Raw genomic sequence first — 17,492 nt, 5'->3', positions numbered from 1 at the left:
CAATGAGTCTGTGTGAAATATGGTGATTAAAGTGCTCTAAACACTGGTGCTTTGTCTAAGATTCAATTCAATCTCATCATTTTATTCAAGTAATATCCAGGCCATTATGCAGCTTCAGTGAGATCTTTTCTTTGAGTTCAAAATCATCTCTAGTTTGTCTTTTAGAGTTGTAACCTTCTAATTTTCAAAGACTATTAGCAGTTTTCCATGACATTTAATTGTCTCTTCATTTCATTAGTTACATCTCTGTAATTGATAAGGATGAAAAAAAAATAAAAAATCCCTTCATGGTAAGCATGGTAACCCGCAAAGCAGCGCTGTATTTGTACTTCAGTCACGCCACTGAGTGCCACATGCATGTCCACCTTAACATGAACGACGAAACTAAAACGACAAATATGCATTCACATACATACACGCACACACACACACACAGGCAGGGACCTTAAACAAGGTAGAAACACACATATGCGTCCCACTCCCCAGCAGCCCTCGCCTTTATTTCTGCCGCTACCCCCACGGTGGAGCAGAGAGAGGTGGTCGCTGATGTGAAACATCAATTTCCAGGTTAGCTGCTCTGCGTGGCTCAGGCAGGTATCAGCCGTGACCCACCTGGGCAAGATAAGCAGCTGCAAGAAGCTGATCTGCCACCCAGCAATGCACCTCTCTCCGTACAGGAGAATGGAGTAATGCGCGCACACACACACGATTGCACGCGCACACACACACGTTGAGGTAAACAAATAGTAAAATGTGGAACTGTTATTTAAATGGGAAATAAAAAAAAATACAAAGAAACCTTGAAGCTGAGCGTTTAAGGTAATGAAAATAATGATAGAGTGAATAACCACAGGAAAGCGTGGTGTTGTCTTTATCGATTGCAAGGGTCTGATCCCCCACCGCCTCTCGCTCACACGCACGCACATGCACACAAAACCTAAAGCATTCACGAGTGAGTATACACAGCCTTGCAACGAAAGCCAATGTCACTAAATCCTAGTGTGCACATGCCTTAAGCCAGACAGAAACCGATGGAGAAACATGTCAGATGAGCCCAACTTTCATTTGGAGCCGAGGAGAGAGTTCTGTATTGTTTCAATGAGAGTACAACTGTGGTTGGTCAGGTAATCTAACCACTGCCACCATCACAGCGACGGCTGTCAGCTCCGCGCCGGGCGTCCTGGCAGCGCTGCTCAACTTGGTGGCGTGCCACATTCTCACAGACAATCTCAATTAACTTTTACAACCCGTAGAGATCTCACACACACCCACACACACATACACGCACACACTTCCCAGTTATTCACACTCCCACCTCTTGGATCTTTGTCTCTCCCTGCTCACTCTCAGGTCATAACGCAGGCATACTTGAACGGAACAGGCCACACAAGAGAAGCGGTATTTCTTTTTAAAGGAGGTGAGGAGATAGTGAGGGATCAATAAAGCGTAAAGTGTCAAAGTGTCTCAGCAGTAACAAAAAGTGTCCAGAATATCCTGGTCTGTGTGGCTGACCCAGCATGCTGAATAGTTAGATATTCTTTTAAAACATCATTGTGCTGTTATTTATATAAAATCTAGTCAACGAGGACCTTTTTTGTACCCATTTGCTGCTTTTTTTTAACGACACTGATGTGTTCAAGATCTTTCAGGTCTAAGGGAATTGGATTTGAGTTCAGCTATATAAATGTTTTTGTTCAATTAAGTCAGGAATCATTGCTACCTTTATTTAAAGTTCAGCTTCATGGCTTCAGCTTTCTGACACCAGCCAACAAATGTGGCTGTGAACAATGTTGTCAATCTTCTGATGGTGTCAACAAAATAAGTCAGAAAAACTGTGATACCAAGCTACTCTCTAGAGCTTTTGTATTTCTGTCAGAGTTTAGGATGATTGTTTTTTAGTTACCAAGTACCAAGCATACACAGTAACACAGTGTGTTCAACGTTGTGCGCTTGAGTCTGGGCTGGGCCTTTCTGTGTGGAGTTTGCATGTGTGTGTGTGTGAGTTTTGTACACAATGGAGTAACATCTATAAGAGCTCAAGCTACATTGTGGTGACTTTTAAAACTGCAATTACTCTAATCTTAGTCATCATACCTACAGCACAATACAAAGACACCAATTGAATTGACATCATGACTGCTGCTTTCTTTTACTAGCTTGTTTTAAAAGGTTTAAAACAAATTTAAAAAAATCCATATTGTTTTCATAATATTCGTTGTTTCCACTGGTGTCTTTCTTCCAGTTGTAGTGGTACTTGTTCAGGAGTACTGTATATCAACATTTCTCCAGCTCAGCTAGAAGCTCAGTAGATAGGTTTGTGATATTTTTTTATTTTTTTTTTCCCCACAATCCACCCTCAACGCAATTCTATTTATTTCCCTTTTTTACAGCACATCCTTGAAGCATGACTGACACATCTTGATAACAATATGGCAGCTGAAAGAAATATTCAGCTGCCACACAGCTCTACTGTCTCCACTATTTTAAAAAGGAAACTAGACAACCAGTTCAATGCTGTGAAAACACCATTCGTTGGCTGATTTATGCGAGCACAGAACAGTATGTAAGATTTACTTTGATGTGAAGCTCTGAATATTAGGTTACACACATGATACTACGCAAATGAAAACACTGTTCTGATACACTGAACACACAAACTGTGAATTGTGTTTAAAGTTGAGATATAAAAAACTCAACAACTGTTTCTACACTGAATTATCGACTGAAATACTGGCTGTCAGCCAGTGTATGTTCTCTAATATGCTTGTATGGGGAAGAAGGTGGGACTAGGTTTATTTGTTCCTAACTACTTACGTCATTGATCAATACTTTTCAATTTTCCACACATTTTTAAACTCCATTAAATACATCATGTAAACTGATCAGGATTTCATTTTGTGTCTGTTTATTCTAGCTCACCACCTCAATATATTGTATATTTGTTGTTGCAGCATGTCTTGTAGAATTTCCTGAAAATGCTGCAAAATGTGTACTCAAAGTATAGGATTGCAATTAAGTTTCAAAAACACTTCAAACAACTGAAAACAATCCAAAGATCACTTAGAAAATATACAAAACACTGGCAACTCTCATTATACCTCTAGCATTGTCTCTAATTTAAACAGAAAAAATGCAGTGTTGACAGGGAAGCAAGAATATCAGGTTGCAGGAAAGAGAAAAGAAAATGCGTGAAGAGTGGTGAAAATTAAAATAGTGTATTTATGTGCGCAGGATGCTTTGCACTTGCTTAAACTCAGAGGCAGTGTTGCAATGAGGGGCCAGAGTGCTGAGTGTTTTGCATGAGCCATAATAACACTAACACGTCACGTGCTGGGTAAGTGCAGACAATATAGCAGAGCACAGCGTCATGATGGATGGTGTGTTTGCAGACACCGCTGAACCGTGGACCCCATTATTTCCTGGGGGAGGGAAGGGGGAGGGGGGGGGGGGTGCATGGCACCACCGAGGAGAGATAAGGGATGATTGACTAAACCAAAACAGAGGTCCCTCATGGATGGCAGTCGGCTGGCATTATTGGGAAGCCATTGTGAGTGTCAATGCCACAGCTCAATGGCAGCGGAGAGAGCTGTCACGGAAAGTACGGACGTCGAGTGTGTCCCCGTCCTAAAGTGAGGGAGGCGTGGACACTTCATGTGGAGAGGAAAAACTTCCAGTCATTAAGAATATCTCCCGGACATGTTAGCACTCATCTCCTGCTGAGATCAGGTGGTTCAAACCTCAACAGGAAGGAATACTTCAAGTCTGCAGCTGGTAGATAGGATTTATAAAACCGAGACACAATTGCACAGCCAGAGACAGTCACTCTCGTGCACACTGCGCATCCACCAACTCAAGCTCACCAAGAGCGACAGATACGGCGGCAGTTGCCAGAGATGCAGAAACACACACACACACACACACACACACACACACACACACACACACACACACACACACACACACACACACACACACACACACACACACACACACACACACACACACACACACACACACACACACACACACACACACACACACACACACACACACACACACACACACACACACACACACACACACACACGGTGCATTGCAATTTAGAGAAATGAAAGCTGAAAGTGGGAGTAAAAACAGACCGATGTGCTGCCCTGCTTGCAGTCAGACTATAACAAATATTTGAAGCCTGCATCCTGCGGGGAGAGAAAGTCCTGGATACAATCCAACACCCCCAAAACATCACTGAATCAACTCACAGAGGAACTGCCCCCTCCTTCTTCTCCTGACAGTACCCTAATTACCTTTTCATTTTATCACTGCTCATCTCTCTTTATTTTTCCTTTAATGTTCTCTGTTTCTGCTCCAGAATATCTGCTGTGTGGAGGACAGCTAAAATATTCTTGGATGTGTTCCCGTACTCTGCAAAATACTCTGTCAGTGTGGTGAGATGCTCTCCCATATCTAAAAAGTCTTATTTAAAATAAATTATGGATTCCCACTCATTCTGAAAGGTCAACACTATTATTCCCATTCGAGATTTTCCACTTTCCAGCCCCTGTGTTGAAACCTAGAGAATATACTCTTATATACAGATTAAAGCTTTGGAATTCCTCTCTATAGAAAATAAAGATGGAATAACTTGTTGGAAAGTGGTGTCAAACGGGCATGGTAATAGCCATACTAATAATGTTTATGGTGTTATTCCTCAATGAAAAAGGTGGTATTATTATCTTTAGTTTAGATTTAGATTTTTTTTTAATTAAGTCTGTATTTAGCCAGATCAGGAGCAAGATCATTGGAATAATAACAATTACAAATTAAAAAGTGCTTAAAAACATTGAAACCTGATTGAAGGAAACACTTCCATAAAGTGTGAAACATTAACTTAGGTACATGGAGGTAATCAAGATAATTTACAAATGAAATTTGTGTTGAGGAGTAGATTTTATGTCTAAATGTTCTCATCCATCCATCCTTTATAGACACTTCATCCAATTTCATTTGAAACTGGAGGCTCTTTCAGTGGAAGTTCAGCCCGACCTGAATAGGTTGTCAGTAACCAACAAGAGATCAGGCAAGAGGAAAACATACAAACTTCACATCAAACCTAGGTCTTCTGAATGTAAGGCAAACGTAAAGTACAAACCACTACTCCACCTAGCACTCGCTTTGTTTTTGTTACTACAGCATGTGATATCAAGCATGCGCTATTGCTTTCCTGTTCATCAATTGTAAATAGTGTATTTTCCCCAAATAGACCAGGAAATATTGCATTGGAGCAATAGAACTGATCCTCAGTATGAAAAAAGAAATGGAAAAATGCTCTCTATAATATGCAATGTATCATAAAGCAAATTAATGTAAAGGCACAGAGTTTGTATCCAGTGTAACATCATTTAGTAATTTGCAATAGGAGTGTCAGCCAGGTAGGGTGACTTTTCTCTCAAAGCAGGTAATGGTTAGGCCAATTATTTGATCAGTGGAATAAAAAAAAACTGTGCCGAGTGCCCTCATCTCAAGGTAGGTGCGACTAATGGGGAATATAATATGAATTCCCCAGTGCTTAAAACAACAACCTCTCAAGGAGGTGAACAGCCTCAAAGCACATTTCCTGTCTTTCCTGTAGTCATATACATAACATTAAAAACAGCCACGTCTGCTTCCAAAGTGTTCCTCACTTGTGCAGAAAGACGGTTACAAACAGTTGCTGGCAAAATACATATGGGAAATGGTCTCGCGTGTAAAATCCTGAACCATGACATTTTGAAGGCAAATCTAAATATTTAAAACTTGTGAAGAACAAATCACAAAAGCAACCTGGGCTGATTTTAGGTTTTCAGACATCAAGGGGAAGATACAACAGATCCAGGATGTCTAAATGCCAGAATGTCACCAACATAAAATACAATATATAGAAGTATACGTTCCTTGCAGGATAGACATAGCGTAACAACATGTAAATGCACTATACACCTCCAGTCAACAAGGGGTGGCATCTCAATAATAACAGACTCAAATCATACAATGATGCCATGAAAGTGATAGAGAGGCAGCCAACCTTGTTTTTGACCGACCTTGACCATGGAAGAACTACAGTACTGGAAAAGAGATGAACCATTGTTGGAAAGCAGATCCAAAGATCCTGAAATGCTCAAGGCTTAAATTTGACCAAAGCACAATTGTAATAATAAAAGAAGACAGAAGCTAGAAGAGGAAGAATATTTTTTCAAATAAGGTGGGTAAAATACAATAAAGCAAGAAATCATCCAATTAGATATGTTCAGCACGTTGTTGCCTCAGGATCTGGACCCTTGGGTGAAATTATTTCAAACTTTATCAAGGTTTATTACATTGTATGGTCAGGATGGCTTTCAACCACCTGAAGCTCAGGAGAAGTTGAGAGATACTGAAACATGATTAAAAAATGACCCTAAACCTTGAAGTAATTCTAATACAGAATACTTTCAATAAATAAGAATCTAGCTTTTAATGTGGCCTGGTCAACACACAGAGCTGAATCAAATAGAGATGCTATGGGGCAAACTCCAGAGAGCTGTTCACGCCCGCCGTCCACTAATTATGCCTAAACTGAAGCAGTCCGATGTTCCTACAGTTTGCACAATCAGCTTTTTTTTTCTAATCAAACTCGTCTGAAAGAGAGTGGCTGGCAAACCTAACCAAATACTGATCCACACAGATATTTAATTGAGGGATGACTCCTGAATTGTTGATTAAAATCAGACCATTTTTCTATGAATTGAAAGGTCTCTAACTAATTGAGCAGATAAAGATGTCCACACTGCTTTATAGCCTATTCCGCTTTCAGATATTAGATAAAAACCTCTGTATCAGGAAGCATTAGTCCAATCAAGATAAAGATCCATTCATACCGGAACACTATCAATCTCCAATAGCCATCAATAGCTATGAATATGGCTTTATTTATGGTGCTAGACAAGCTAACGTAGTCAATATAGTGACTCAGATAGCCAGCAGAAGAAGAGAGATTTTCCAGAGAAGACAGTGTTGACAAGCCACTGTTAATACAGAGAGTGCTCAGCAGCTGACAGAGGGGGAATTGGCTCAGGAGATCGTCCATTATCAACACGTTTAGGGGAAGACTTTAATAACTTGTTCCTAAGGGCTACTTCTTGCTCTTTAATTATTATTGAATTGGGAATGCCATCGAGCTAATTAAAAGTGCAAAGTATTTACTGTGGCGGTAGGAAATTGCGAGGGAGCAGAGGGGAGCACGGCAAATAAAGGGTTGAGAAGAAGTTCAGACATGAGGCTTGGACATTTATTGGCTTATCGGTATAACTCGGATTTCTACAACTCAGGGTTCCACACTTTTCTGGAAGAACTGAATATTTTGGAAAGATTGGCACGTAATAGGCCCTTTGGAAACATTCTCTAGGTCAATGGGATAAAACATTTACACTATATGTACATCCACTAAGACTATGACCACTGACAGGAGAAGTGAGTAAAAGGAATTACCTCTTTATGGTGGCATATGTTGGTGAATAAGATGAATTTTGCAGCAAGTAAATCTTATTTGGCTAAACTGCATGCTTATGCAAATTTATTGTGCCAGTTTGGATGCGTTTTGCGGCTGATCAAATGAAAATCAGCATGAGCGATACCATCGCACGCAAACAGGAGTGTTCAAAAAAACCAACAGATGAGATGCAGACATTAGTACACCTAGAGACACAACACAAACACTACCCTATAATAAATTCTGCAAATAAATGTCGGGGCAAGCCAGTTGAGGGATTCTCCACAATAGCAGCAGCATAAACGCTTATGTAACATTTTCAGACACAAATCAACACTGCGTATTATAAATTGATCTCTTAGCATAAAGTCCGGCCCTGTGAGTGGGTTGAAAGTCCACCCTTTGTCCTCAGGCTCTGGGCCTGGTGTTGGACTGGAGTGACAGTAAGACAGTCCAGGCTATGGCCTGCTGGCCTAGCATGTCCACTCTTTGATTGATTGTTTGCAAATAAACCTACTGTCATCATTTTACGCCCATTTCATTGGTCCCAAAGATCGAAAGACACTCACATAACAACCTTGTTCTTATTGTTTGTTCATTTGCTTCCAAAATGTTTGATGGGCTCTGTGTTCTCTCCCGCTCTTCAGCAGGTTCCAGGGCTGACTGACAAACAGGGAAGAAAGAGGTCTGTAATCCTTTTACGGTGAATTGAATGGAAATGAAACATGCGGCAGAAAATAGAGCTCGCATTAATTGTGTTAATAATTGTAAACTCTTGGATTTCCCTGGGTTTCTGCTATTTTAGGACTTTAGAGAAACTGTAAGATGTTTGATGAGTAGCTGCTGTGGGCGCATTTGTCGCAACTCAAAGTAAAGTAGATTGATTCTGTCGATGGTTCGGTATCATGGGAGGGCCAACAGGCATCAAAGGGCTGCAGTAGATGCTCCTGGTTAATTATGTTGCCTGCCTAAGGAGGGATGACAGAATTTAGTTTGATTGGGAGCCTAGACGTAGTTCCTGGCCATTGTTTTGGGCTTGGTTCCCTTTCGTCCTTTTTGTGTAGTATTTTTTTTCTATTTATTAGTTTTGTGTTGTATTTTTTTTCATCATGCGATATAGCCTGAATTCTTGAGAAAGACCACTTCTGCCTCCCTGTGTGGTTCCTCCACAACTCGGTGAACTATCACAAACTCCCCCGAGTATTTTGCACAATCTGGAATGCACACCCAATATTGTAAATGTGTATGCAGCATTTATAGCCACATACCAGTCAAGATGTCAAAAATGACCCCTATCTCAGCAACAACAAAGAGCATTTTAGCACTAGAAACCAGGGAGTTATGGAAGAACGCAGCCTTGTTTTTTTTGTTTTTTTACATCAAGTGGCGTTTGTGTCGCTCACTTGGTAATAAAACATAGCACCTTGGATACACTTTGCAAAGAATTGTACTTCGCAAAGAAAACAAGCTGCTGCAGCAGTGTGATGATTTGAGCATTGTTGTGTTAAGAAACTGATTTATTCAGTAGCTCAAACCAAGAGTTGCCCAGAAAAGAATCACAACTTGTGGTGTTGACTTGGTGTGGCCTTTAGATTCTTCAAATTGGTGTGATCTGCTAACATCCTGATGATCGACACCACTGCACTCCGGCAGAGATTTAGTGAACTTCATGCCTCCATGGGTCAGGGCTGATTTAGCAGCACAAAATTAACTTCAACCATAGAAGGCTGATTGTCATAAAGGTGTGAAAAAAAGCAGCACATTTTTTTTTTTTTTAAACGTTTGATCGACTGACAATAGAAAATTTGTTCTTCACAGTGTATTTTTTAGGGACTTTAAGAACTGTTAGGCTACATCAGATAACAATGAATATAGATGGCATAAAATGACAAAATGAACCTTCACACCAATCCTTTAATTCATATAAGAATAGAGCCGGCAGCTTCCCTCCTGTTGTCCCCTCTTCAGAGGGCTCCTCCCCAGCTTAAAGAATTGAATGAATGTATACAATAACTTATCTTCTTTAAATTACCGTACTGTAAATGAGATACATTTTGAAAATTCCATCACTCAGAAAAGCCTCATGCTCAATTGGCAGAAAACTACAAGACATGCACAAAGCCTTTCCAGCAGAGTGTGGTAGTTTCTTATTTTCAACAAATGTTGTCTTTCCACAAGTTAATTACTCAGTAGAGAGCTTAATCTGCCAAATCAGGGCAAAGTGGATTAGGAGATGAGAGCGTTTAATCAAAGTGTTCTCCCAGTCTAATTACACATCCCATTTCCTGACACAACACACACCGTTATCTGCCACTGCATTTAAACATCAGCTCACTGGATAAGCTGCCCTCCCTCTCTAACAGTGAATGATCCCACTGCCTGAATGGAGCGAAAAGTCATGAAATATAGAAACACACCCTGAAAATGGACTCACACACACAGTTTTGTTCCAACACACATGAAATAAATATTGTGAAGTACAGCCGCAGAATATTAGGTGAATGTGTGATCATGCTGTTGGCTACCGCAATTGCAATGGGAATTGTGATGATTGCGGACATTTTAAATAAATGATGACAGTGTCTGTGGTTCAAAGTAACAGTGCTCTTTCTCTTGCCCTGAATTTGCTCCAGCTGTGACTGGAGTAAATTTCTGTGTTCCTTCCATCACATGTAAATCTACAATTCCCATGTTTCAGAGGAGCTTGGTGACTTTATCATTTTGTGTCATTTTACCTTGTTTTTTGTGCGGCTGCCCTGTCGTAGGTACCTGCCCCAAGAATAAAGCGATGTTGGAATTTAAATGACTGGATACCTTTTTTTAGTGGCTACTTCCAACCGGACTCAATATTTTCTCCACAACTTGCTGTGGCTTTTATGTATAATGCACATTGCATTATTCTGCTCCAGGTGGAAACACAAGCATTGTCTTGAATGACCGTGAATCACTGACTGCTGCAGTGCACCTGTGACTCCCCAAAGTCACACCCAGTGTGACTGAGGGGTCACACTGTATTTGAATATATGTTTCAAAGCCTATAAATAAAATTTTATACATTAATTTGACATTAAGCACTAAAGGTGTTAAATTTTTTGGGGGGGTTTTACAAATATTGCATAACTTTTTTTTTTTAATTTGGCAAAAATCCATGTTCTTTTTCATGCATAAATCACAAAATAGCCACTGGGTCTTGGAGGAATAGATTTTTGCAGTGTCATACATTGTATCAGTTGTTGAATAAAACCTCTTGCTGCAGAGCAGGAAGAGGAGCTGGTGGCCTCAGATCAAATATCTATGTTTGGATGTCTTCCCTCATCTATCTGATAAATAATGTGCACAATGTGCTTCTGCATGCGATACAGAGATGAGGCGACTGGCTCAGGGAGCATGAGCCGAAGTTGCTGATACACGGCCTATGAGGCCAAATAGTGTTGTCAGTGCGTGCTCATGCATAAAGACCAATTGCACTTGAGGATAGCCTGCGTTGCTCATCTAAACTTGATTTATCAATGGTCCGATCGTGCACACGTCAGTGGCGTGACTATTTCACAAGCGAGCTGTTGGTGTCACTTGACACGAACTGTTCACCTGAACCATGTGCCATTACATCACCTCCGAGACAAAGCACGATGACCTCTCTAGTAACTCAACAAGACCAGTCGGAGTGGCTGTGGGCCCTGATCAGTTTGCAGTGTGATTTGGGGTCAGGTCAGCCAGACAGGTGCTCATCCATGTTTGTCAAATTTGTGATATAATCATAAATCAAATTAGGTACTGAGGAATGCATACACTTTTGAAAATGATTGAACTGCCTTCATTGTGCCCTGAGAGGCCAATTTAAGATTTCTTTATTCTTTGAGTAATCTTTGCACTGAACTTTGAGAGATGAGAAAATACATACATTTCACACAGCTCCTCTAGTTAAATCAAGAATAAGATTGAAGTCAGCACTGAAGCTGCTGTTGGGCTACTCTATTAAGCCAATGCACTAAATCAGGGGTGCCCAACCCCGGTCCCGGAGGGCCCCTGTCCGGCATGTTTTAGCTCTCTCCCAGTTGCAACACACCTGATTGCAATGAGGGGCTCGTTATGGGGCTTTTTCCACAACCTTGGTGATGACATCATCATTAGATTCAGGTATGCTGAAGCAGGGAGAGAGCTAAAACATGCAGGACAGGGGGCTTCGAGGACCAGGGTTGGGCACCGCTGCACTAAATTCAATTCAATTCAATTTTATTTGTAAAGCGCTAAATCACATCAACAAACATCTCAAAGCGCTCTTACAATGATAGAGTACAACAGGACCCAACTAAACCCTTCCAAAGCAAGCAGGTGTAACAAGCAACAGTGGCCAGGAAAAACTCCCTCGCATGGAGAGAAGTTCAAGAACTCCCTCTTCAGGAAGAAACCGTGGGGCGGACCCTAGACTCTGGAAGGACGGCCATCCGCCTTGACCGGTTGGGGGGATAAGTCATCAGTTCTGATAAGTCATCAGTTTGTGAGTGAGGAAACGTGGGTGTTTTGTGTGAAAAAGAGTCGCATGCTATTCCTCACTCTGTCACATCCTCCACTCACACCACACACTAACATATGACTCACAAGCTGGCGTGTTTGTGTGTGTGTGGGCGTCTCTGTGTTTATGAATTGGAGGACCTCCTAGATAAGGACATCTGCTGATCTAATAAACAATAATCTTGACAAATTGTTACTGTCTGATCACTCAGTCCGCGCTCACAATCACACCACAGAGGGAGGCCATTACAGGCCGGGCCAAGGACATGACTGACAGCTCTCTGGACCAGTGGAAGGCTTTACTGGAGCAAAGCCCAGCTGCCTTAGGAGAGGACACTGATTCATGGCCAGAGGGCAACCTGAACAGAGTGCTTAGGAGAATCAGTGATGCCACCCAGCTACACGTCCATGCCCTTCACTGGTTAGAACACCAGCTGACTTTATGAAGCAATGGCCCTCTGCCAAGACCTGCCTCATTTTGTGGGACAGCGATGCCAAACTGGGCAACTATGAGGGCAATGGTGTTTGCAGTCATGATGATGATGATTTACTGTAAGCTCTGTGGGTTTCTGTAACCTTATCCGGCTGCTGTAATACAACATTAAACTGAGATGATGATGGAGACGATATTGACAGATAATAGACGAAGGACAGGAGGATGACTAGGATAGTGATGATGATAGAGGCTTGGTGGTGGATTTGAACCTTCATGACCCCTTTTATGGGGGAAAAAAAAAAAGCAAAAACTGAAAGAAATGATAGGTTGTCTATGCCCAAGAGATGTAACTGCTCACAGAAAACAACTCTGAGGGGTGTAGACATCAACGGACCCTCTGAGACGCAGAGGAGGACTGTTGACGGACTGGCAGGGTGTAAAGGTCGTGTGATTAAAAAAAAAAAGAAAAAAGAAAACGCCAAACCTCCAGAAAATCAATCCAATATAAAGGATTTTAATTCCAAGCTACTGACATCCTCAAAGATGATGAAAAGTCAGACATCTTCAAATTGCCCCGTCAATCATGGCAACCAAAAAAATAAATAAATAAATAAATAAATAAGAAAGGGAATAATAGAACTAAGAAGAATCGGATTCAACCTGTTAAATGTCACACAAATCCAACAACATATGTGTATTATCAGCGAAAAGCCACATCTGGACAAACTCCCTCACTGATCCCCACTGACATGGACGTGTTCGGACCACACTGCTTCTGCTGCAAATCAGTAGAAAAAAAAGGTTCCAGTCTTCTCATCACAAAGATGAAACACTCCACACATGGAAACATGTGCACACTTCCCACTGGAGGACATCCATCCCTCTCACTGTCAGTGTTTGTTGTGACATCTCTTTACTTGTTTTTTCTTTGTGAGCTTATATTCAGGGGTTACAAAGGACAGAGTATTGCTGTGCAGTGAAGACATTGAAGAAGCAAAGATATGTTGGGAGACTGTCCTTCAGACCCAATAGATGCATCAAACAAAACAAGTCGACACTTCAGAGACTCACCGACGGGTGTATCTTCGTAGATGAGAAGATAGGTTGAAAAGAAGTAGTTCTGGAACCGTGGCGGCTGGTTGTAGCCTGTGGAGTAGAGAAAACAAAGTCATTTTTGATTTCTACATGGTTTGAGCCAAATATATCCCATAATTATATGCATATATATTATAATCAATAATGTTCTACAGGCACAGGAAGCCAGCACGTACCTCGTCTTTTGTCTAACATTAGCTGGAATGGCGCCTAGAATATTGTTCCCCTGCTCAGATCAAACACGCTCAGAATACAGATGAATGGATTTTGCATAATTCTAATAATTTTAACCTGATGTTTGGTAGGTTTTGATTATCTTTCTTTTTCTTTTTTTTTCTCCCCAAGACAATGATGCCCAACAATAGGAGCCTTCCTGTTCAGCAAACAGACATTAAATACATTATATTCAGTATGCAGTGTATTCAGTTCAGACATGATCACATAGGAAAGGCAACCTGGCACTCAGGTTGTGAAAAATAAAACCAGTTTTTATGTAGTTTGGATTCACAAACTACGTAAGAACTTGAGCTCTGTTCAGGTCATTGCTCATGAGCTTTGTTGACGGCAGGTAATGGATTTTAATTGAAGAAACATTCAATTCCATCTTTATTCTTTGGTTGTCTTATGCTTTACCTTAGAAGCAGGGGATCTTTCTATTTATTGAGTGATTGAAAAGTTTATTTCGGACATGTGGGCACAAATGAGATTATTCAAAACAACAAATTTTTATATAAACACACAAAACAAGTCAACGTAACAGAGCAAAGCAAAGCCAAAAATAAGTAATTAGACAATTTATCAAGTGCAATAAGAGTATTAACTCTTGAGACTGTCCTATCTTTGTATTTCCGCGTAAATAAGCAGAACATTTAGTCTAATGCACATCTTCTCCAAGCCTCATGATGTATTTTCTTTTCTTTTTTTGAAGGGTAATAGTAGGCTAATGAGGTTGTCAATCATTCACTCAAAAGATTCTCCAATGATATTACGATTGCACAGCAGCCATTTACATGTCAGCCCCCTTGAAGATTCATATTTTTCTCTATTCCTCACAAGTTTGCTACTTTTCCTTTCTGCTATTATATCCTGTTCTGAATTCAAAACATTATGATCAGTTCACATTGTGACGTGCGTTCAACTTGTTTGCAACCTCTGCTGCACAATAATGGTTCAGGTGAGGGGCAAATACTTAATCTAGACCATTATTGGCAAAATAAACTTCAAGGGCGCTACTCTTTGTGAGAGGCTGTGTTAAAGGGTTAATAGTCTTCGGTGTTGGGGCAGGCCTCTGCAGAGTCAGAAGGCAGTGCAATACAAGCAGTTTTTTTCTGAAAGATCAGGGAACAAAGCCATTGGTCTTTGATCAGCTGAGCCGGGTTGTAGACCACAGAGACAGTGAGGCATGGGAAGAGGAGGGAGAAGGCAACCTGTTTGAAGTCAGACTGTTTGATTGATCGAATCGGTGTTCTGAACGCAGGCACTTGCTCTCATTCCAGGTCATCTACGTGGAAGAAGATGCTCATCTCTGGCTTGTAAGTAATGGCACTTAAGAGCCAAGAGCACGGAGCGTGTTGACAGGTGGGAAGGTGGCGAAGAGGAGGAGGAGGAGGAGGAGGTGGGGGGGCTAATAATCTCCTGTCTATACCTGTGGCTTAATTACAGTCAGGTGCTGCTTTTGGCTTGGATGGTCAGATGTAGACAGAATCCGGCTACATAATAATCATGCAAATAATGACTGGACCACTTTGCTGGATCAGGGACATAGGACACATGGTAAATGGGCTCATGGGTTAGTAAGACAAAGTAAGGGACAACCACGGAGAAAACGAACGATGAAGGAGGGAGGCATTCACAAAACACATTAGGTGGGAAAGAAAGGTTGGAGAACTCAACGAAGCCTTGATGAACTCATTGTGCTTGATGGAAAGAGAATGTGGCATTCACTAAATAACTTTCCTCACTGCTTCATGTGTGATTGGAGGTATCTCCTGCCTGTCACTGTGAGACTTTTAGAGCTCTTTCTCACTACATCTTCCTCTTTCCAACCCTCAGAGAAACACTCCGCAAGAGGGGGAAGTATTTTTAAGTAGCTCTTCAGACGGAAATGTAATGTCAGACCAGGAGAACGAGCAGAGAAAATGAAAGTACAGACTGATGTCATGACAGAGAGATAACATACGAGGAATCAGGATATGTGCAGGACTGAAAGGAAAATGTGAAGATGTCAAGAAATGGTGCATTATGTGGAAATAGTATTCAGTTAATAGAGATTGTAGCAGGCAGTCTGAGAAGCACTGCAAAGGTCTGCTATCAAACCCAAGTCTCTCTTCAGATTTTACCAAGTTACTGATAAAGTGACAGGAACACCATATTAATTCATAATGCTTCATTTGACTAACAAAGGTAGAGATGCACTTAAATGTTGATGCCCCATTTATTTTTCAAAATGTTCTCCCTTTGTTCAGGAAACTTGACTGACTGAACATGCTCATGTTAATTATTGAGCCTCAGATTCACACTCTTCCACACGAGCAGCTGCCAAGTAAAGCCTCCATCCTCTAATACTGAAAGGACACACTGGAGGAACTCAAGTCGGAATGCATGAGCCATAGGAGGAATTTCCGATACTGTATAAATTATGCAGCATGGTTTCCTCTGCTCCATAATCACAACCAACAAAATTAAAGCCCACTCTTTGCAGATTCACACATGCTCATTGGTTACAGTCTTGGGGACTCACCTTCGCAAAAAGAGTGGAGAATGAGGACGGGTAGGAGGAGCTTGGCAACTGTCATCCTGCCGCCTAAACCCACACTCCACGACATCACCGGCACCTGAAATCACACACAACCAAACACAGCCACAATTATTTTGGTTGCTGATTACCCACATCGCTGTTTCTGTCTAGCCACATAATTCCCAAACACATTTCAGCTCCTCCGTGTGAGGTGATTACCATGTAAGTGAGTGGGAGATGTGATCGGTGTAATTAGGGCACACAGAAAAAATAAAAAATAAATATTGCTGCCCACTGTGATTCAAGCAGGTGTTTTCTTGTGTGTGTCAGCTCAAGGGTTGGTGTGCTGATGGAGACACACGCTCGCAGCAATACTCCCTCTACAGTATGGCACACATGCTGTTTAATAGCCATAATCAAGACGGTGCACTGTTAATTGTTTGCTATAATATAAAGTCTGATGTGACAAAGGTGCCACAAATCAACTTTAAGGTCAAGATTAATTACACTCAGGGTGTGATTTGCTGTGTTCTGTTGGCGGGATTAGACACGTCCTTGCATGCCCCCCCTTGTTTTTTAGACCAGTGTGTGTGTGTGTGTGGGGGGGGGGGGGGGGGGGGGGGGGGGGTGGAGGAGAACTGCAGGACTGTCACCTTTCAAGTGTGACTATGAAGTGGTTAACTCTAACCTTGTTCTGTTTGACTCACACCAAGAAACATGTTTTGGTTCACTATCTGGTATTTGCAAACTCAAAGAATTAATTATTTTAAAAGGCTGACTCATAAGCAATGACTGACATTTGCTGCCAGGTGATAGAGGCTATCCTATTATCTTGATAGTAAAAGCTATCATAAGTGTATTTATTGTCTTTTTCCGTTTTGTCAGTTATGTCTCATCACATTTAATACATTAACATTTTACCAACGAGTGCAGCTATAAAAGATGGAAAGCTTTTTGTGTTTGTGAAAATTAATGTTTTTACTCTCTACTTATAGCGCTCCCGCCCCATCTGTCAAAAAAACTTCCCCCCTACTGACTCCATCTCAATTTGCACCTTGATTACCTGTAATGACATTGAACATGTGGAGAGTGCAATTAAGGTTTTTCACAATGTATTTGTGGTCAGGGTGTTTGCTCAGAGGTGTTTACTGACAATGTGCTTGTAGCACGGCAGACAAACTAATTACCTCTGAAAAGCAACATGGATTTAT

At 41.2% G+C, this 17,492-nt stretch overlaps 1 protein-coding gene across 1 annotated transcript in view; it reads right to left on the bottom strand.

Annotated features, from left to right (window-relative positions):
• The window catches only part of cdh23 (cadherin-related 23), a gene marked incomplete at its 5' end in the record, with an annotated part of 174,404 nt that extends 158,035 nt beyond the window's left edge, over positions 1 to 16,369 (bottom strand). The window contains 2 exons of the mRNA XM_080482426.1: positions 13,521 to 13,595; positions 16,285 to 16,369. Of these exons, the coding sequence (XP_080338552.1) occupies positions 13,521 to 13,595; positions 16,285 to 16,369 (160 nt within the window). The remainder of the gene's footprint in view (positions 1 to 13,520; positions 13,596 to 16,284) is intronic.
• Between the last annotated feature and the right edge of the window lie 1,123 nt (positions 16,370 to 17,492).

Source organism: Lipophrys pholis, assembly GCF_963383615.2.
Source record: "Lipophrys pholis genome assembly, chromosome: 15".
NCBI classification, from domain to species: Eukaryota; Metazoa; Chordata; class Actinopteri; order Blenniiformes; family Blenniidae; genus Lipophrys; species Lipophrys pholis.
The sequence above is the reverse complement of the archived record's forward strand: the minus strand, read 5'-3'. Positions and strand labels throughout refer to the sequence as shown.